This window comes from Lepidochelys kempii, chromosome 7, assembly GCF_965140265.1.
Source record: "Lepidochelys kempii isolate rLepKem1 chromosome 7, rLepKem1.hap2, whole genome shotgun sequence".
In the NCBI taxonomy this organism is placed as follows: Eukaryota; Metazoa; Chordata; order Testudines; family Cheloniidae; genus Lepidochelys; species Lepidochelys kempii.
Genome location: NC_133262.1, coordinates 58,717,124 through 58,739,602, shown reverse-complemented (window position 1 = coordinate 58,739,602; position 22,479 = coordinate 58,717,124). Strand labels below are relative to the sequence as shown.

Sequence of the window (22,479 nt, the reverse complement as noted above, 5' to 3'; positions counted from 1 at the left end):
TGAAGTTAACTATTCCTCCTGTGCCAATACATAATAATATATTTCTCTCCAGATTTTTGCAGCTGGCAATGTTTGTTTTTGTTCTGTTTTCATAGACATATCTGAAGAAGGACTGAATGAGGAGAAGAATTTGTCAAGAAAAAACAGCACTAGTGGGTCTGAGATCTCTTGTGCAGACAGTGGAAGAAAAAGGATTCAAGACTGTCATGCAGCACCTTCCAAAGAACAAGTCATAAATACGGATGAACTCAAGAAGGTTCTTTCTTGGAATTTAGCACCAAAATTGGGTCCCAAGATTCCTGTTCTTTCAGTTGACAGCTTGGATATGGAGGTAACCACAGTTTTGCTACTGCTCAGCTGTGACACTACGTCAAATAAAGAATCATAGAAATGTTAGTGGAAGGATCCATCCCCTTGCACAAAGGCAGGATTAAGTAAACCTAGATCATCTCTGACAGGTGTTTTTCTAACCTGTTCTTAATAACCTCCAATGATAGCGATTCCACAACTTCCTCAGGTGACCTGTGCCAGTGCTTAGCAAGCGTTATAGTTAGGAAGTTTTTCCTAACACCTAACCTACATTTTTCTTCCTGCAAACTAAGCTGATTCCTTCTTATCCTACTGTGATGCTTCCCAGGAGTACCCAGAGTTGTGAGGCACCTCGCTACCACTTGCCCTTAGCATGAGGAAGCCCTGGCTGTGCCTGCCATGAATCAGATCCCTGACTTCAGCGGCCACGGGCAACACAAGCACTCCACTCTAGGCCTCATAGGCCCTGCTGTCACTCTACAGGTTCGCGATACGCACACTCCAACACTTGAGCCTGCCGAGCATCTCCCTGAAGTGTCCAACCCTAGGTCCACTGGACACTCACAATATTTGCGGATTTGCTGCTTCCAAAGGAACAATACACCCCAGCATACCAGTTCCACCTCAGATCACCGCTCCACTTAACACATAGCACTTAGTGAAATCAAGTATAAGTTTCTTTAACAAAGCATGGAGATTCAAGTAATAGCAAGTAGACGTATTAGAAATAAATGGTTACATATAAACCAAAATCATAACACACGTTCTAGAACCTAGATTTAATTAACAAGATATTCTCATGTCTGTAGAGTATTGTTCACCCAAAATCCTTGCAGCATTTTAGATCCAGGTTTGGCTGTGACCCTCCTTTCGTGAGACAGACATGCTGTCAGCTTGCCTCCTAGGTGAAGGACTCAGTGTGTTTCCTTACACTCCAAGATATACGAGAACAATCCTTTGTCTTTATTCATAAACAGGACACCCGCTGCTGTTTGTGTCGTCTTGTCAATTTCACAATCTCTCATTTCTTCACTTGCTCAGTATGCAAATAGGCATACATTATGAGACATACAATACACAAGTGGATAGGCAGGGAGACAGGTGTCTGTTACCTCCTGCCTGAAAGGAACATTTCCAAGGTACATCACCTCCTGGTGACCTGCCTTAACTCAAAGACCTTGAGAACATATTTTCGTTATCGATACATAATTCCTTAAATATTATCCACACATACATTTTGCAATGATTACGATGACCAGTAGGCTACTGGCTCTCGGTAGACACTTCACATGCCACCCCTCAGTGCACTCTTGTGCATATATCTGACCCAGGGGATCCCTGTAAAACCTATGCACCCCTTGTGCTTTCTGCCCGTTGGCCCTGGGTCAAAAAATGAGGGGGAAATATCAAGGGAAAATTTTGCTTAAAAATCTTCTGATTTTGTTTATTAAAGTTTTGAATTAGGGAAATATTGGCCAAGTCTAAAGCTGGTCAAAAATCGGGGAGGGGGAGGGAAGGTTGCACAAAAATGTTGTTGGGTTTTTTTTTCTATTTTTTCTGTGAAAATGTCAAGATTTTGATTCACATTTTTCAGAAAATTTCAACCAGCTCTAGAAAACCAGGCAGAAAATCTGACGGTTCTAGCCTTGAATGACCTCCCCATCTGTCCGTAGCTTACATGTTTTGAGCCACCTTTTTCTGTGAGTGACGCTGGTGTAAATTTGGAGGAATGCTGTGGATATAAGTGGTGTTACTCTGGATTTACGCTGGCGTAAATGAGAGCATGATTGAGCCTTTCACTTCTGCTGGAATATTTTTCGTGATCTCCCGTGTAACAGTCTCATTCGTGTTTCTATTTTGAGACAGGAAGCCAACTCCTCCCACTTTCCATCGTCTGCCGAAAGCAATTCAGATGAAATCTATTCTGTGGAGTTGGTTAAAGAAGGCGGGACTCTTGGAATCAGTGTGACTGCAAGTACAATTGTTGATCGTACAATGCACCCTTAACACTGTGGCATTACCCAGTCCACATGGCATAGTGCAGCTCTAGAGGAAGATGGTACTGATAGCGATACCCAGCACATGAATTTCAGCCTGAGATCCCAGTGCTTGATGAAGTGATTATAAACCATGGGTTCTAGTCATCCCGATTCTCGCCATCAGAACACGGGCTGAGGGGCTGCAGTGTCAGAAAGTCAGCCTGGATAAAGGTCACAGCAGCATAAGCGCTCTGAAACCCTAATGCAGCTGAAGGCTTGAAAGTGTCAGGGTATGCCAGGGAGGGGCCTGGCCAATACATCTGGGAAATGCACCAATTCAGAGTATTCCCTAGACAGTGTCTGCTAGTGGGGCTACCATGGGGTCTCTGTGGGAATGTAATGTTTCCTTCCCTAGTTCAGAAGCTCCAGGGTGGGCAGAAATGGCCATGCTGCATGTTACTTCACTGGGAGATAATACCCCCTACTGCATCAGGGGAATTAATCGATCGTCCACATAGATCCAAGGATCACTTCACCTGCCACTGAAATGCAGCTGCCACTGGGGTGGAAAACAACAGCCATTTAACAGTGTGTCATAGATTTCATAGAGTTTAAGGCCAGAAGGGACCACTGTGATACAGAAGCAGATTAGGGGTTTGTAGGGCCCTGAGCCAGAGCAAGTGGAGACCCTTCCCCACCACTTCTGCCTGCAGTCCGCTCCCCTCCTCCCAGCACTCCTGATGGGTTGGGGTTTGGCCCACCCTCTGCCTGGCACTCCTGCCAGGGAGTGGAGTTGGGGCACAGGGGCTTACCCTGCTCCCCAGCAGGAGCGCCAGGTGGGCAGAGCGGGTCGGGTTGTGGGGGCGCCCCAATTGACATGGACCCGGTTGACCTAGTGGCTAATCTGCCTCTGCTACGATCATCTAGTCTGACCTATGTATAACACAGGCCAGAGAATCCCATCCTGTGGCCTCTATACTTAGTGAGCCCAATAACTTGTGGCTAAAGTATATCTTCCAGAAAGGCATCTAGTCTTGTCCACTTGAAATTGCCTGGGGATGTGGTTTGGCAGAATGGAATTAAGCGAGTTTGGAATTTCCCCGGGGACTAACATCTCTATTCTTGTGGAAAGTGCCATAGGATTGTGAATGGCTCCAAGTGGTCAGGAGTCACAACCTTGTTTTTATGTTTCCTCTGAAACATTAATAGCTACTGTGTGCATTGCACAGATTTAAGGAGTTGGGGCTGTTAGCAGGCTTTGAGATGTAACCACATTCCCAGTGGCATGGGGAGTGTTTATGAATGAATATGATTAAACAATTGTGTGTAGCCTTATCGATCTTCACAGTGCTTTACAGAGAGAATAAGATATGACTGTTGCTTTGAGGAGCATGTTACAAACTAGGCACAAAGTGGGAGAGTAGTATCTGTTTCCAGTCCCCCCTCCCAATTTTAAAAATATGTAATTTCTGAAGCCATTGTTGATTTCTGAAAAACTCTGTTTAGAATTTGCTTGGCAACATATCAAAATATGGCTTTGATTTTATCAAGGGAGGAGAAAACCATGCTCAGGCACTAAAGTAAATGATGGGCGAATATTTTGCAGGGTGGGATCAACACTAGCGTGCGTGATGGTGGAATATACGTGAAGTCAGTTATCCCCAGAGGACCAGCTGATAAGGATGGACAAATAAAAAAAGGTAGGGCATTTGACAGTATGATTCTGTGCTGCAGAACTAAATGTTTGGCTCTGCGTTCTCTCTAGGGATCTTTGAAATGTGTTAACCGTTACTGGTTGGAGGGGCAGACAGCTATGAACTTCCAGCTGTCTGGAATTCAGAATATGCAGTTCCTGTAGCTCACACTGGAAATACCTGGTGTCTTTTTGCAGATCAGGGAGCTCTACGTAACCACACATCTGACCAGTGGTTCTCAAATATATGTTCAGTGACTCCGCTCGTGAACATCTTTCAGTGTTGCTTTTGGTAACTAGGTTACATCAGTGCATAATTTGAAGGGTCTCTCAACACAAGGGCTATCTAGGAAGTACGGCAAACAGCAGTAACAGTACGCAGTTGTAAAGCCTAACTCACCAAGGTCAGTCACAACTGGCAAAGTGCTAGTAGCTCATTCCTGTTCGATTAAAATGCCAAAGCGACTTGCCCCGATTGTTGTCTGCCTCAGGTGATCGGCTGCTGGAGGTGGACGGGATCAGCCTCTGTGGCATCACACACAAGCAGGCTGTGGAATGCCTGAAGAAATCTGGCCAGGTTTGTAGAAGGGGAGATCTCAATGATAGAGCAAGGGGCTACTTCATGTGAGTCTGGGTGGCAGATCTGGGCCCAGGAACATTTATTTTCTGCTCTGTTGGTTGGAGAGAAATGAAAAGCCGATGCTGACTATGCAGAGTGTCAGGGGAACTTGTCCATCATCTTGCTAGGTTGTCAGGCTGCTTCTAGAAAGGGGATGTCACAAATCTGCAGAGCCGTGTCCAGCTGCTAAAGACAGAACGGACAAGAAATCTGTGATCGTTTCCTTGGCAATGCCCTTGTCAGCCGGTCCCAATGGCTACTCCTTTGCAACAGATGGTGAGTGATGATAAAGGCACCCGGGGTGTCTTCCTCCCACTTACTCATTCCCTTCTGTAAGAAGTGAATGGAAGATCATGTGAGATTTGCACTGGTCACAAAAAGATATGCCAGAATATTTCCTGCCGATTATACAGTGTAAATTACATACTGAATAAATAGAAGCATAACAGGTGATGCTAGTCTGTGACTTAAAATAAATTTGTTATTTCTGAAGCATTTTGGGTACAACTTAGATACACCAGCTAATTTACACCAGTGTAATCCTACTGAGGTTTGTAGAGTGACTCCTGGTGTAAGCAAGAGCAAAATCAGGCCTAGCAGGTATTGTGAGTGGCACTTTTTGCTTTATCCCCTGGCTGAAGCACTACATGTGCACAGTTAATTGATCAAGGAACAATAACGGTTCCCTGTGAAGGGGTGCACCGGTCAGGATGGGGCAAACAGCCCCTTTCTCCTCCACTGCATCCTCATGCCAGGGGCAGCCAGTTGCTGCTTTGAACACGAGGACAGAGTGGCCATTGCCAGAGGAGGAGTGCCTGGGGTGGGGGTGTGGCCTATGATGCACTTACCCTGCCAGGAAACCAGAGGTGAGGAGAGCTGTTACTGCCCTTCTTTGATGGTCTAACAAGGGGTGGGCAAACTTTTTGGCCTGAGGGCCACATTGGGCAATAGAAATTGTATGGCGGGCCATGAATGCTCAAAAAATTGGGGTTGGGGTGTGGGAAGCAGTGAGGGCTCTGGTTGGGGATGTGGGTTCTGGGGTGGGGCTGGGGATGAGGAGTTTGGGGTGTTAGGAGGGTGTGCCATTCTGGGATCAAGGGGTTTGGAGAGTGGGAGGGGGATCAGGGCTGGGGCAGGGGGTTGGGGTGGGGGAGAGACTCAGGGGTGCAGGCTGCGAGCGGTGCTTACCTCAAGCGGCTCCCGGAAGCAGTGACATGTCCCTTCTCCAGCTCCTAGGTGTGGAGCAGCCACTGACCCTCAGAGTGGGGTCATGCCATGGCTTCAAGGAGCCACGTGGTGTGGCCCTGACCTGGCGCCCTGACTGGAGCACTGAAGAGGGGCCAAGCCGCGTGGTGCGGCCCCAATCTGCTGCCCCAGCAGAAGCCCGTGGGCCGTAGTTAACCCTCCTCTGGTCTAGCAGGTCCCTCTCTCTGTTCCCCCAGAAGCACTCAGTCCGCAGGGTGTCCCCACCCTCCGGCTCCTTCACCTCCTTCCCAGCATCCCTCTTGATGCAAAAGCCAGGATTTAGCCCTATATGTCTTGGGAGGAGGACATGTCCCTCTGTCTAGCCTGGAAGAAAACAACAGGTCTGATTCTGCTCTCCACGGCCCTAGATGTACTCTAGTGCCCCCGCCGCCCCTTACTCCTGACTGATACTGGTGCAAGTGACATCTGATTTAGTCTCAGTAAATATACTATAAATCACTACTGGGGTCTGCGAAGTATTTACAGGGAGCCCAGACCAGGTGCAGATTCTGTCCTCATCTGCCCCAATGCACCGCTACAGACTAGGGGCCGAATGGCTAGGCAGCAGTTCTGCGGAAAAGGACCTAGGGGTGACAGTGGACGAGAAGCTGGATATGAGTCAGCAGTGTGCCCTTGTTGCCAAGAAGGCCAATGGCATTTTGGGATGTATAAGTAGGGGCATAGCGAGCAGATCGAGGGACGTGATCGTTCCCCTCTATTCGACATTGGTGAGGCCTCATCTGGAGTACTGTGTCCAGTTTTGGGCCCCACACTTCAAGAAGGATGTGGATAAATTGGAGAGAGTCCAGCGAAGGGCAACACAAATTATTAGGGGTCTAGAACACATGACTTATGAGGAGAGGCTGAGGGAGCTGGGATTGTTTAGTCTGCAGAAGAGAAGAATGAGGGGGGATTTGATAGCTGCTTTCAACTACCTGAAAGGGGGTTCCAAAGAGGATGGCTCTAGACTGTTCTCAATGGTAGCAGATGACAGAACGAGGAGTAATGGTCTCAAGTTGCAGTGGGGGAGGTTTAGATTGGCTATTAGGAAAAACTTTTTCACTAGGAGGGTGGTGAAACACTGGAATGCGTTACCTAGGGAGGTGGTAGAATCTCCTTCCTGAGAGGTTTTTAAGGTCAGGCTTGACAAAGCCCTGGCTGGGATGATTTAACTGGGAATTGGTCCTGCTTCGAGCAGGGGGTTGGACTAGATGACCTTCTGGGGTCCCTTCCAACCCTGATATTCTATGATTCTATGAATGTTCCTCTCAATCAGTGGCATACACAGGTTTGGCTTTACTATACCTGGGGATGCACATGGTGGAACAGAATGCAGCTCTGACCCTCTGAACTGAGTCAACACTGCAGGGCTCACAGAGTTGAAAGGAATAAAAATATTATTTTGGTCATTACCGACAGCAGGCTGCCTCTGCTGCAAACCAGGTGCGGATCTGCTGAGGCAGAGGGCGTCGTATTTATATAGGCACTTTTCAGAGCTGAACGGCACTTTATGGGATGTTTCAGAGTAACAGCTGTGTTAGTCTGTATTCGCAAAAAGAAAAGGAGTACTTGTGGCACCTTACAGACTAACCAATTTATTTGAGCATAAGCTTTCGTGAGCTACAGCTCACTTCATCGGATGCATACTGTGGAAAGTGTAAAAGATCTTATTATATACACAGAAAGCATGAAAAAATACCTCCTCCCACCCCACTCTCCTGCTGGTAATAGCTTATCTAAAGTGATCACTCTCCTTACAATGTGTATGATAATCAAGTTGGGCCATTTCCTGCACAAATCCAGGTTTTCTCACCCCCCCCCCCCCAAACACACAAACTCATTCTCCTGCTGGTAATAGCTTATCTAAAGTGACCACTCTCCTTACAATGTGTATGATAATCAAGGTGGGCCATTTCCAACACAAATCCAGGTTTTCTCACCCCCTGCCCCCCGCACAAACTATTAAAAAAAAAAGCTATTACCAGCAGAAGAGTGAGTTTGTGTGTGGGGGAGGGCAGGGGGTGAGAAAACCTGGATTTGTGTTGGAAATGGCCCACCTTGATTATCATGCACATTGTAAGGAGAGTGGTCACTTTAGATAAGCTATTACCAGCAGGAGAGTGGGGTGGGAGGAGGTATTTTTTCATGCTTTCTGTGTATATAATAAGATCTTCTACACTTTCCACAGTATGCATCCGATGAAGTGAGCTATAGCTCACGAAAGCTTATGTTCAAATAAATTGGTTAGCCTCTAAGGTGCCACAAGCACTCCTTTTCTTTTTATGGGATGTGTGTGCCGTGGAGCACTCTCAGGTTCCTGTCCCTTGTTTGAACAGATAACATGTTTGAAGTCAAGCTGACGAAGAACTCCGGAGGCCTCGGCTTCAGTTTTCTGCAGATGGAAAGAGAGGCTTGTGAACACCTCGGAGGAGAGATTGTGAGGATCAAAAAACTGTTTCCAGGGCAGCCAGCTGAAGAGAATGGAGAGATTGAAGTCGGAGACGTCATTTTAGCTGTTAATGAGAAACCTATTCAAGGACTCTCGTATCAGGTACCAAGCAGGGCTCTGAATGGGCCTCCCTCTGTGTAACATATTAATTAAGTGTAAATGAAGTTTCACCCCACTATTTTATGCTTGCCCAAAGGGTTCAATACAATACTGAGTTTGGATAAAATCGTTATGCAGAATTTCCTTCACTATTTAATTTCCTTGCTCTCCACTATTAACATACAAAATCTGTTGGCAAACACACACCAGTTACTTACTGCAGTCTGTGTTGCTTTTAGATATGAGTTGACACGCTTTCCCCTTGGGTTCACGTGTGTTTTATAATGTCATGCTAAATACCAAGTGGCAGATTCTGGTCTCAGGTTGTAATGGTATAAAGTTGGAGTAACTCCTTTGTCTTGAATGGGCATTACTCCAGATTTACCCCAATAGGTTTAGATTTGGATCTCAGTTCTATCTTTATTGTTTATTTTTCAAAATATAATATTTTCTTTCCTTGTGAAATCACCTGATAGACCTACATGAATAAAACCATGGTTAATGAGGATGCCTATTGCTGAACAGGGTTGATGAGTAATGTTATGTAACTCTCTTATTGAAAGCATAGCGGTGTGGTTAAATAGTTAGAGCAAGGGACAGGGAGTTAGAAGATTTGCATTCGAAACGCAGTTCTGCCATTGATGCTTTATGTGACCATTAGCAAGTCACTTAAATTTTCCATGCAGTGGTTTCCCCATTTGTAAAATGAAGATAATAATATTTACATACTTCGAGCTTCTCTGATGGAGCGGGCTATATAACTGTATATTATTGTTTTACTCGTATGCTATGTTAAAAAATGACCTTGTATAAATGACACCATAGAGTTCCGTATTCACCATGTTGCATTGGTTTCAAGTTCAGATTGGGTAAGGTGACATTTAAAAGTATGGTTTGAACAGCCAGCTGTGCAAACGCTACCTGGGATTTGAGAGTCCAACTGGGTCCCCTCCACTTTTGCATCATCGCCATAAGAAAGGGTTTGCAGGCCAAATTAGTCTTCCAGTGACACTTGAGGAAGCCCCAATTTCTTCAGATTATGTCCTCAGAAATAACTGTGTAGCCCAAGTGGGCTAACACTGGCGTCACTGAGGGCATAAACTGAAGGTAGTGAATGTAATCTGGCATACCCAATCTTCCCTGCCACTACTGATGGCCAAGACGGAGAGAGCCCACCTTGACTCTCAGATCCCAGGCTGAGTTTGCACAGCTGGCTGTAGGAAAAAACATAGTTTGACTAGCAAACGGGGATGCTCTGACCCGGAAATCAGTGAGAAACATGGAATATGGAACCCCAGCTGCCATATTCCATGGTAGAATCACACTTTAAAGCCTCTTCCATGGCTCTTCCAGTCCTCATCCCTCTGAGAGTGAAGCATTCTGGGAGGGGCAGCAAAGTGCTGACAGCCTGAGGGATCTTGAGGCATTCTGCCTTGTGTATGGAAGGGGGACTTTCTGGCAGTATGCTCTGTAGTTCCCCTTATTGCTGCCCCCAAAGTGCACATCCTGCCTGCTGCTGCTGACATCATGAGTATGTGAGGCTGCATTCCTGGCGGTCTGTCCGAGGCCCTCACAGTGCTCAGACAGGCCCCTCTTGCCAGTGCAAATATTCCCCTACATAACTAGAGAATAAGTTTGAAGGGGGAAAGTAGCGTTTTTCTCCTTTCTGCATTTCCAGTTTTTAGCCAGGGCAGGAAGTGGGAATGGCTTGAGGGAGAGGCTGTTCCCGCAACATCCTCAGTTTGGTTAGAAGCAGGCCGTACTAGAAATCCCCCAGGGGAAGCCTGCTCAGCTGAGCTTCAAAGATCATCCTAGCGTCTGGGGGGTTTGCCAATCCTTCTTGTATGATGATGTAACCTGTATTGTAGCATTAGAGCAAGCCTTCAATGGGCAGGAAAAGTGCTCCTGGGTCTTCACGCTATGTTTGTGGAGAAGGGTTTCTGGCAGTGCCCGCTGTGCAGTGGGCAAGGCTGGGGCTAAGATGTTCTGCGCTGGTTCCGGTGTTCTGTCCGCGTGCTGAATTCACATCCCCTCTGGTCAGTGGCCTCCCCATATCTGGCTAGATATCCTCTCCATACGCTGCTAGGGACAGATCGTCCCAGGCATGGGAAGGGCACAGGCAGAGGCAAACCCAGCAGATTCAGCACAGTTCCTCTGTGCGTGGAGAGGCAGAGTACAGAGAGCCCAGGCAGTGGGATTTCCCCCTATCTCCATGTACCAATCAGCACCACTCTGCAGAGGCCTCCACAGCAGGTCTGCAGAGGAAAAAAATGGTCTCATGGCCCACGGGCCTGAGAATACATAGGTCCAAAACCCACATGCAGCAGCTGTGGTAGCCGACTGTGGAGGGCTGCAGATGGATGTCATGTCTTGCCCCCGGCTTGAGGAAAAGTGTTCCCTCCCCTCTAGCTCCCTGTGTAATGTCCCTGTGCACAGCCCCTTTATTCAGTCTGAGCACAGAAATCAGGGTTTGGCCTTTTAGGTCGTTGTTCCTGTTGTTAGCACGGTGAAGAATTGCTGCAGCTTCTCAGTGCTGCTGTTGTTGGAACTCTGATGTCAGCTGTACGAGCAGAGAGTGCAGCTGGCCAATTCAGCAGAACCTCGATGTTGTTCATAAAGAAACGCCACAGGCTCGGTTCGGTGGCCAAGGCACCCGGCCAGGTTTATTGCCGATGAAGCACAGTGCTCGCCCACTGGCTCCGGGGTTACAGATACAATGGCACCCGCTCGTCAGAGCACCAGGACGCTGTCCCCTGGTGAGTGCAAAGGTGCCCCTCCTATGACTTCTCCTTTTATACGCTGATACAAACAAGTTATGCATTACATTCCCAATGTGGTTAGTTACCACCCTTCTGCTTGTACCTGCTAGTTTGAACAAAACATCCTCAACCATGACCCTGTCATCCCATCCTTATCTTACGAGGGGCCAGTGTGTTCCTGTACCATCCCTTGGGAACTTGTTTCCATAGTTACTTGAGAACTCTTGGTGTCCTTGCACCATCCTCTGTGGTCAGGAATGTGCTTACTCGGTTAGCCAATACCTGGTGTGTTGTTATTTTGCCAAGGCCAGGCCTACTCTGGTTCATAGCCTTTGGTTTACACTGTTAGTTATGCCGAGGGCTCCAACAAGGCCTGCAGTTCCTACAGAAGGTACCAAATCAGGAGAAACCTTGTGGGTGGGGGCGGTGTTTGTGCCCAAGGGGTTTGTATTTTCAACTGAGTTATAGGTTACATGGTATATACCCCTTGGATGTAACTTACACCCATCACTGCAACTGAAAGCAAAGAGCCATTGAATCCAGGTGGCCATTGGAAGGCCAAATCTTGAGCTAGTGTAAAAGGGCTAATTCTGCCTCCAGATGCATGTCCTAGAGCAGATTGTGGGCATTGAAGTGCTGCTGACTAGCGGCACAATTAACCTTGCTCCTTTAATCGTGAGCAGAGAAGGATTGGGCTGCAGCTTGGGGGCTGTGTATTACCTTACCAGGCTAACAATATTTCCCCTCTGCATAGGATGTCCTGCACTTGCTGAGAGGAGCTCCTCGACAAGTCACGCTTCTTCTCTGCAGACCTCCGAAAGGTCTTCTTCCAGAAATAGACCAGAGTGCACTGGTAAGACAAGCCTTCTTAGTACTGCACTTGCATCCGTAGGCCTGGAAACGCTCACTGCAGCACTTGCTAGTGAGTCTCAAACAAGAAGGACATGGATTATTCCCCCCTCCATCAGGCAGCTCTGTTCTTTTCCCTTCCTTTCTGTCCTGGGGTGGTCCCCTGAGAGAACTTTCCAGCCTCAGCCACTGACCAAAACCACCAGGTTTTCTTAACCACTGCTGTGCTTTAGAATATATTATATTTACAATCAATAGCCAGTTTCCCTGCTTGCTTCTGGGGAAGGGATGTAGCAGAAGCCCATCCTACCTACTTCTGCCTTCCTCCAGGCCCTCCACTCTCTGTGCAGCACTTCCTTCCTGTGTGCTTATATAGTGCTAGGTGCTGGGGATACTTCCATCCAGTGAGCCCCTCAGCTGTCTCTCCACTCAGATAACTGGCCTGCTTTTTCAACTGCTCACCTTCAAAGCTCAGTTAATATAAACAAGTGGGGATTGGAGTGGCAGGGTGCTGACTCAGCCTGCCCTGGTACGCTCTCCCAACAACAAACCCTGCTCCCACAACTGAGCAGTGACTTTCTCAGTAGCCATAGTAATAAGAGGGGAGCAGATCTGCTCCGCTGGTGTTTCTAGTCTAATCTTCTTGTGGCACTGCAGCACTGAGCCAGCGGGATGCCAAAGGGTGATGGCAGAGTTCTGGAGGGCTCTGGGGCAGAACTGTGGCATTCTAGCCGAGTCCAAACATTGCAAATGTTCTAAGCAGCAGTTTTCTGGGTGCTAATCCGGAGCTTTGAGTAGACTGGACCGTTATTGAGACTGGACATGAGATATTGAACCTTTGACCTCTAGGCTGCTAGTTAGTGAACTTCACGAAATGCCACCAGTGATCTCGGTCCAATTTTCTGTGTGCAGATGTCCACCTCTCAGAAACCACTGTCATGACTGGTACTGATTAACAGGGACAGCAGAAAGGCCAAAGTGTGAATGGGCTGAGGAACCTGAACCTAATTTCCCTCCTGTGGTCTTGTCTACACTAGAGAAATTTGGTGCACCAGCCAAACTCCTCCTGCGCTGTACCACATCTCATGTCTACACACAAGCACTCCATTGGTGCACAGGCTTTTGGGTTAGACTTGATTCAGGCCAGGCTGACCACCTTGTGGTCCACCATCATGCCAGTCTTCACTGCCGCAGGGCCTGGGTGGATGGAGATCCCTGTTAGAATAGTCCCCATGGGATAAACAGACCCCGACACCACTGTCCTTCAGGGGCCTGTCTGCTCTTTTTTCTTGCACAGGCGTCAAATTGGCGGGAAGCCGTTTACTGCTAACTGGAGATTGTCCACACACCAGAGGGCAGTGAAAGGGGGAGGAGAGTGGGGCCTGAAAATGTATCCTGCTGCTGCTCATACTGCATCTATTTGATGACAAGAACTTGCAGGCTAGTCTCCAGAGTGGGGAATCGGGTACCTCCCACTAACAATACTTTCACTGGGGAAAATATTTTCCATATCTCTCCTTCCCTGGAGATTCAGTGTTTTATAGTGTCTCAGAGCTATGCTTCCACCATGCCACCAGCACTGTGGTGTCCTGCATGGAGTGCCGGTTGATATTGGCTCTGCTGTGTTCCTCTTGGCCTGTAATAGAGGAAGATTGTCAAGGAGTGATGGGCAAGGGAGGCGAAGCTAGTTTAATCCCTCTCTCTGTCGTTTTGATAGACCCCAGTGCCTTCTCCGGTTAAGGAGTTTGGGACCGTGACACCAGCTACCCCAGAGCTCAGCCGTGGTGCTCATGTTGCTAGCGAGAGGGATAGTACTTCTCCAGAACTGGAAGACCATATGGATTCTGAAGCAGTGGCCTCTTGCGGTGACCCTCCTGAGGAGCAGGGCATGGAACCTTCCCAAGAGAAGCCATGTGACAGGCCTGGAGCCCACAGTGAGCACTCCTACAAGCACCTCTGGAAATGGCATCAGGAAGCCATTGCCTCTGAGACGTTCCTCTCTCTGGAGGAAGAGGTGATGCGGAACTGCTACTCGCCATGTGAGAGCAGAAGGGCTGAAAGGTAAGAAGGGCGGAGCTCCCCCCTGTGCTGCTTCCACTGGCCCTTAGAATTTTGCATCCAAGTGAAGTGCTGGGGGTTAAACACAAGGTTCTGTGCTTTTAACTGCTGTGTTAATTAACCAACATTTCCCCTTACCAGCTGTTCATGCCTGTCCCAGCCTGCTGTCTCCACCTTCTCCGGCCTCCTTCCTGGAACTGTGCAATAAGCTGTATTGTGAGAGAGTTGAATGAATAATGCATTATGGAAATAAACTGCATTGTCTAGCCAGGACCTCATGCAGCTTCCATTAAACTCAATGGAAGGACCCCTATTGACCTAACTGAGAATTAAAGTAATTGAGATCTAGTTTAAGGTCCCTGTGTACTACCAGAGTGGTATAAAAGGGCTGCAGAGTAAATGAGAATCAGGCCCATGGTCTTTTCCCAGCCGAAGCTTACCAATATTAAAAGCATAAAGTGTTCATAATTTTTAAAGAAAGGAAAGGCTGTTAAAAGAACAGAGGAAAGAATACCAAGTTCATTCAGGTACCATTCTGCAATGTGAAATTCTCCAGCCCTCTTCCCCATCTCAAAAGAAATGGGAGAGGAGACACCGTGAAATGAGTGCTCTGCTGCGGATGGCAGGGGAGCTCTGGGACTGTAGCGTAGGAGTTAGAGCTCTTCCAGAGGGTCATCTTCTGCAGATTTATGAGATATTTGCTTTAGGACAGAGGTGGGCAAACTTTTGGCCTGAGGTCCACATCAGGTTTCTGAAATTGTATGGAGGGCCGGTTAGGGGAGACTGTGCCACCCCAAACAGCCAGGCGTGGCCTGGCCCCCGCCCCCTGCTTCTAGCCCACTGTCGGCCCCTCCGGGACTCCTGCCCCATCCAACCCCCTGTTCCCTGTCCCCTAACGGCCCCCCAGGGACTCCTACCCCATCCACCCCCCCGCTCCCTGTCCCCTGACCGCCTCTGGACCCCCCGTCCTTGACTGCCTCTCACTGCCCCATCCAACCCCCCTCTCCTTCCTGACTGCCCCTCGGAACCCCTGCTCCCATTTAACCCCCCTGTTCCCCACCCTCTGACTGCCCTGACCCCTATCCACACCCCCACCCCTGACCGCCACCCCGAACTCCCCTGCCCTCTATCCAACCCTCCTGCCCGCTCCCTGCCCCCATACCGCGCTGCCTGGAGCACCGGTGGCTGGCGGTGCTACAGCCACACCACCCAGAGCACCAGGACAGGCAGCCGTGCCGCCGGGCCGGAGTCAGCCACACCACCGCACAGCAAGAGCCCTGCCACCCCGAGCATTGCGCCAGCAGCGCAGTGGGTTGAGGCTATGGGGGAGGGGAAAAAGTGAGAGAGAGGCTGGGGGCTAGCCTCCCAGGCCAGGAGCTCAGGAGCTGGGCAGGAGGTTCCCGTGGGCCGGATATGGCCCGCGGGCTGTAGTTTGCCCACCTCTGCTTTAGGAGGTGCTTGTGCCTATTCTCACATACAGCCAGTTGAGATCCTGGTGTGGCTGTCCAGAATCCCTTAACAGCAGCGACCACACCAGAAATTCAGGGATTCCAGTACCCTTGCCCAGGGTCAATTCAGAGGGTGGCTACAACACCACACTATCTTTAGCTCACCCATTCCTCAAAAAGCTCTTGTGCATTTATGCACTCGAGCATTTTTAGTGTGAAAACTCAAGCCAATCGGCATTTATTGTGTTGGAAGTTTTCCTGGCGGAAAATAGTTTGATCAAAAATGGAAGATTTTGTAGGAAAATGGCAATTCAAATGATGATTTTTTATTTTTTTCCTGTGAAAAATGTCTAATAGAAATTTGAGTTTGGTATCAACTTAAAAAGTCAGTTTGTTTCAGCTTCTGGGTTTAAATAAACCTAAACACAATTGACACTTTATGTCAAAATGTCCATTCAAAAAGGCGATTTTCATTTCATTTCAACTTCAGATAGTCTTTTGTTTAAAAAAGCCACGTGGCTTTTAGCTTATGTAGTAGAGGCTCATGCATTAAGCTTCAGATACCCCAGGTTCGATTCTGCCCGCCAATGAGCAGGGTTTGTGGGTATTACATCTACACTTCAAACTGGGTGTAAATTCCAACTTGAGGAGACGTACCTGTGCTAGCTCTGATCAAGCTGCCATGCTAGAAACAGAAGTGGAGCCACAGTGGCATGAGTTGCCCCAAGTACACTTCCATCTGAAACCCTAGATACATATTATGGGCAGCTGGCCCCTCACGCTGCTACCCTCTATTTTTAGCATGCTAGCTCACTGGGAGCTAAAGTGGGTATGTATCCTTGAGCTGGGAATTATACTTTCCAGCTCCAGTGTAGACATGCCTAGAATTACCAAGGAAACTGCAGCTGTAGTGCTCATTATACACAGGCTATGCAGAATCCAGTCCATAGATTTAGGTAGAATTCCTGATTTATGCTGTTGTAAGAGAGACCAGGGTCAGGATCTCAGTGTTTTCCCTGCCCGGAGAGATGGGCTAGAAGCAGCCCTTGCTTGCAGTGGTATGAGCCATTACTTGGCTGATTGCCATGAGCATTTGTAGGTCTGCCAAGTATGTTCCAGACCTAGTGCTTCACTATCATGTAACACAGCCTCTGCCATATGCTTAATGGTTGAGATCTCTGTTAAACTTGTGACCTCCTCCTTCTCCCCAGGCCTGTGTGCTGCCCTTCTTAAATATTTCATTAAATTATCGAGGTGCTCTTCCAGCACATCATAAATATCTGTCACCCTATCGAAGCACCTGCAGTGACACGTTTCATTCCCCCCGCGTGGCGGTGTTATCTGAGATGGCCGGCTCCTCTCCCTTTCAACTCTCTATAGCAACGAGCTAATAAAGCACTATCGCTCTCTTCATTGAGCTGCATACACACCCCGCTCCTCCAAACTCTTCCTCGTTCACATCAGCCACTCTTACTCTTACCAGGAAACCCACCGGAGCCAACAGGAATGGGTCTTCATTCCACAGGGGCATTCCACATAACAGCTGTCGGTACCATCTGATGGCTCAGTGGGACTGATCACATGAGCTAAGAAGGGTTCTCTGTGTTTTTCAGTTTTCTGGCCAACCACAGATGGCAGCTGGAACAAAACTTAGCTCTTAGGCCCTCGGGCTTAAAATAGGAAAGGATAGAGTAACTTACACTCCTTTTAATTGCATTTATTCACTTGCTTTTGAATGCCAGGCAACAGTGCAATCTGTAATCAAAGAGATGGGGAGAATGTAAAAAGATACTATTATTAATAAAATGTCTATCCTCTGTGAAACAGGGTTCTTTGTAAATGACACATATCAAAGACCATTTTGAGATTGTTTTAAATGTTGTTTGCGTATTTTTTTACATCAAAAAAGCACAATGGGGTCAAAAGCGGGCTTGTAGTGGAAAGTTATTTACCACCTTAACTATAGAGAGATGACTGCCTCATCATAATGTACTTGTTGGTCCCATGAACCACGGTTGCCATGCTCGGAATTGTATGTGTTAGGCATTGCCTTTCAAATAAGGAGAAGGTGGAGATGAAAACTGACAAGACATTGCAATACAAATTCTTACTATGTGTTGGACAAGTTACTTGCTCATTCTTTTTCTCTTAATGGCAGATGAATGAATTTATAACGCTAGCAGGGTAACTGAAAATGTGGCCTCAGGGACAGAGTACTGGACTGCAACTCAGGGGAGCTAGGTGCTGTTCCCAGTTCTGCCAGTGGCCTGCTGGGTGACCTTGGGCAAGTCATGTCACTTCCCTGTGCCTCAGTTTTCCCATATTTAAAATAGGGATAATGAAACTGCTCTCCTTGGTGAAGCACTTGCATATCGAGGGAGGAAAAGTGCTAGATAAGAGCTAAGTTTTATTATTGACTCTTTCTTCCCAATTTAATAAAAAAAACCCTAGAACTAGTCACAAAATGAGGAAAATTTGGGGGTAAATGCTTTGTGAAAAATGTGTCTGTGTTTTACAGACAGATTTTGAACCCTGAAATGATTTGGGTAAGTGTACAAAATGCAGTACTTGTTCTCATGACTGATTGCTTGTATTGCGTAGCCGTATACTTCCCAGAGGCCATGGAGAGCAGTTTAGTATCATAAGTGTTTAGATAAGACAAAAGGGAGATGATTTACCTACAGCAGAGGTTTCAGTGTCCTTCTGGTGAAGTTTCTGGGAGGCAAGTCCCTCCTGCCCTGCAATCAAACGGGTTTTTCTTTCTTTCCCAGCCCTGCCTTTGAGAGGAGTGATGATAACCTCGCCAGCACCTATTGCGTCCCTGACAGTCTCTCCCCCACTCCTATCGATGAGGAATATCTCACACTGAGCTCCACGTCTCTGACCTCGCTCTCATGTGGCGGGAGCTCGGACATGGCCTCCACCACTATCGCCACCCCGCAGCCACGTGGCCCTTTCTCGGCCCCCTTGCCTGCTAGAGAACTGGGCAATAGTGACAATGAGTGGGAGGACATGGAGGAACTAGAGGGAGAGGAGAAGGAAGAAGAATATATCAGGGTAAGTGATAACTATTGTAATAGCCCCATCCTAGACTGTGACCCTTATTTTTATTACAGCCCAAAAATACAGGGTCTGATCTGGCCAGGTCCCAAACACTGAATCGGTGTATTCCTTGGTGCATTAAAGACCTGCAGCCAGGTTCCCACATGCTGTGAATTGGCATAGCTACAACTGATGCTGATTTATCCCAGCTGAAGATCTGTCCCCTAATTTGTATCTAAAACATGAAGGAAGAAGGCAATAGAAAGGAAGGTGTTAAAACACGTTGTGTGCTGCATTTGACAGGAAACGGAGGTGCTTGTCACTGTGACAAGGTCGGAGAACAATTGTTATGGATTCACAGTGGTTCCTAACAAACTGGACAACTGCCTGTATGTGGAGGAAATCCTGTCTGAGCCTGCCCTGTCTGATGGAAGGCTGAAGAGAGGGGACAGACTCATTATGGTACAGAAATCCTTTGAATTAAAAAGGAGGAACAGACATTAGTAGACCAGTGTCCTCTTGCTTTGTAGCAGGAGTAAGACACCAGAAATGTTAATTCATTCACTATATTAAATGTAACAAGCTGCATTAACAGAATAGTTTGCTTCCTTTGATGTATAAACAAAGCCTAGTTTTTCAAAGGTTTTTCCTCAGCTTGTTGGGTTAAGCCTCGTCTTCCTTGTTGTTGCTAGAGAACTCCTTCAATGAGTAGAGAAGTGGAGCAGGAGGTTTTTCGGTCCTCAAACTGATGGGTATTGGGAATGTTTGAATCTTTAATAAAGGCAGCTTTCCCTGCAAGTGTATGTCAGATGTTTGAGTTAAATACGTTAACAAAAAACAAAGAAAAAAAATAACCCCAAAGAGTTTTAGACAGTCTGATTAGATTCTCCCTCCCCTCTGAATTTCTGGGGTTTCCATACCTAGTTTCTTGATGTCATCCTGCTAGTTCTCCCATCTTCCATAAAGGCCTCCAACAAAAATAAGATAGACAAGAGCTGATATTTCTAATATATATAAAAAGAGAGGAAGACATTAAAAATGTCTTTCACGCCTTCTTTGTACATCATGAAGAAACACACCAGGGCAAAATACATGGAAAGTCTATTTGAAAAGAGAATTTTATAACAGTGAATGCTATAACAAGTCAATCAGACCAGAGTGGAAACTGCCTGAAGCCCATATACCGAGCTTTGTAAAAGGAAGAAACGTGTGGTCAGTTAATAAAAGACCTGGGACATGGTTGTAGCTTCTCTCTGTTTCTTAGGTGAACGGAGTTGATGTCACAGCATTCTCCTTTGATGAAACCCTGGCGTTGCTGCACAGCTCTCCTCCCGATCTGAGCCTGGTAGTTGGCCGGGTTAACGAGGACCCCTATGCCTCTGTTAGACCAGATGAGATTCCTGAAATCACCCTCACAAAAGGCGACAATGGACAACTGGGTATGTGGTGTGGAGACTGAAATTTGTCCCTTCCTTAGGCCAGGACGATGCTAGTGGTAAGCTGCATGAGAACTGGCACAGTCCTAGATTTGTGCAGTGGTGGGTTAGCTTGCCAGTTTCCCAATGCCATTCTTCAAGCTGGCCCAGGTCTGTAGATCTTTGTTGATCACGCAGGGAGCTGAACGCTGCTGTTCCTGAAGTCAGGGCAAAACATCCATTGTGGCAGTAAGATCTGGCTTTAGATATATTTTCTGGGGCATCTCTGTAATATCAGATTTTGGGATGTCAGGGACTTAGGCCAGATGCCTAGATGTTGGCGTCTACCATCAGCTGAGATACATGAAGCAACATTAGACCAAAAAAACACAAGTGTGTGTTTGAGAAGAAGGGTGGTCTGGCGGTTAGGGTGCTAGGCTGGGTCTTTGGTTTAATTCTCTGCTCTGCCACAGATTTCCTGTGTGACTGTGGGTGAGTCACTTCATCTCTCTGTGCCTCAATTTCCTCGTCTGTGCAGTGGGGATAATAGTCCTGCTTCACAAAAGTGTGGAGGTTAAATCAATTCAAGAATGGTGCTGATATAATGAGAGCTGTATAAATACCTGGGCTAGTCTGATTTCACTGACTATCCAATAACAACTCCAGTAGTTGGGTGCAGGTAGGCCCTTCATTGTTTTGTTCTTACCTTTCTCTCAGTAACATGTCCCTGTGCTTCACTGTCCCAGCCCATACTCTAACATCTAGTCCAGCTGGTGCAGGTTATTATCCAGTGCTTTGTCCAGCCTAATGTCAGTGGAGCTGAGTCTCCTGTGGGAGACTGTTCCACTGTCCTAGTCTCACGCTAAGGAACGTTCAGAAACCACTGTGACATGATAGAGTTATCTGTATCCTTCCAGGCTTGAAGTTAACAGGAGGAGCCGGGAGCAAATTGCAGGGTATCTATGTGCTTGAGATCGTGCCAGGCTCTCCTGCCAGTATAGAAGGCAGTCTGCAGCCACAGGATCAGATTGTCTACATCTGCGGGCTATGGACAGAGGGCCTCAACCTGGACGATGCAGTGCGAGTGTGTGAGGCTGCTAGCCACAATGTCTGCATCAGGGCAACAAGGTAAATCTGACTCTGTGATGCTTTAATGAGGTGCTTTAACTTCCGCAGGTTAGTGCAGGGTGAAGTGCCCCATCTCCCTCTCTTCTCTCTTCCTCCTAGTCTGTTGCTGCTCCTCTCTCCCCTTTTCTGCTGCTCTGTGAACAGTGCAGCTCCTCGGTGGCTGGTGGGATTATGACATCAGAGATAATTTGTTGATTTAGTGGGCAGTCATGGTGGAACACAGATAGACATGGCTTTTGGACATTGGATCAGATTCTGGCCCCTGCTTTAGCCCTTTAGGGCTGGCATGGGACCCAGAATCCCCTGGAATGGGGAAATCCTCAGTTTGCTAAAAGATGGCATAGCTGGCTTTGTGCCACCCACTCCCAATCCTGATAGCATACGGGGCATGATGGAGCAATTGCTAGCTGGTGGAATGACCCTCTAGGAGGATGTTGCAAGTCAGTAGAATTTAGAGTAACCCTGAGACTGTTCTAAATTATGCGTGGGGCTGAGCCAGCCTTTACTGGAACGGAAGTCCCGGGAGTGCAGAGATATGTTAAAGCAGAACGCGGGTGCTGCTGGTCTAACTCATTGTGCTGAACTCAGTTAATCTTTATTCTTTCATGCTGCGTTATCTAAAGCACTTTAGAGAAATGAATTAGGGCTGTATAACTCACCTTAAAACACCCCTTTATGACTGACTTTCTACAAAGCATTTGGTGGTTCCTGTATGCAAGATGATGTATACAATTAAATTATATTTTAAATCATAGGCACGCAAATATTCAGTTCACACTGGGTGAAATTCCCTCCAATGGTTTTGCCAAGACGTGCATTTTACCCACAAAGAACTGCACGTAGTCAATGAAAAACTTCCTGTTGCTAAGATCTAGCTTTCAGGCCTGCTCAAACACCAGCTTGAAGGAAAAAGTATGACAGCAAGTTGAAGTCTAGAGATAAATTCATTCTGCACCATTTGATTGTAGATCTAGATCTGAACTGTACCCAAGAGTTCGGAAGGAACTAAAATATTCAATTGCAGAACTAACTGTGGTGTGTAAACTATTGCTTCAATCAGTCTCTGTACTAGATGATTGGAGGATAGCTGACATGATGCTGATTTTTTTAAAAGGCTCCAAAGTTGATCCTGGCAATTACAGGCCAGTACTGCTAACTTCAGTACCAGGCAAATTGGTTGAATCTATAGCAAAGAACACGATGATCAGACACATAGCTGGTATTTTGGGAAGAGTCAACATGGCTTTTGTAAAAGGAAATCACCAATCTACTACAATTCTTTGAGGATGTAAACAAGCATGTGGACAAGGGTGATCCAGTGGATTTAGTGTACTTGGACTTTCAGAAACCCTTTGACAAGCTCCCTCACCAAAGGCTCTTTAGCAAA

General features: G+C 47.2%; 1 protein-coding gene across 4 annotated transcripts in view; it reads left to right on the top strand.

Annotated features, from left to right (window-relative positions):
* LOC140914653 (tyrosine-protein phosphatase non-receptor type 20-like) overlaps positions 1–22,479 on the top strand; it is an 80,748-nt gene that overhangs the window by 19,067 nt on the left and 39,202 nt on the right. For all 4 annotated transcript variants that reach the window (XR_012159933.1, XM_073353032.1, XM_073353033.1 and 1 more), the window contains 12 exons: positions 96–331; positions 2,176–2,280; positions 3,895–3,988; positions 4,473–4,558; positions 4,729–4,876; positions 8,182–8,396; positions 11,907–12,005; positions 13,719–14,062; positions 18,279–18,564; positions 18,853–19,011; positions 19,814–19,988; positions 20,882–21,092. Coding sequence is in view for 3 of the 4 variants with exons in the window: in XM_073353032.1 (XP_073209133.1) it covers positions 96–331; positions 2,176–2,280; positions 3,895–3,988; positions 4,473–4,558; positions 4,729–4,876; positions 8,182–8,396; positions 11,907–12,005; positions 13,719–14,062; positions 18,279–18,564; positions 18,853–19,011; positions 19,814–19,988; positions 20,882–21,092 (2,158 nt within the window). In the remaining variant the exon portion in view is untranslated. The remainder of the gene's footprint in view (positions 1–95; positions 332–2,175; positions 2,281–3,894; positions 3,989–4,472; positions 4,559–4,728; positions 4,877–8,181; positions 8,397–11,906; positions 12,006–13,718; positions 14,063–18,278; positions 18,565–18,852; positions 19,012–19,813; positions 19,989–20,881; positions 21,093–22,479) is intronic.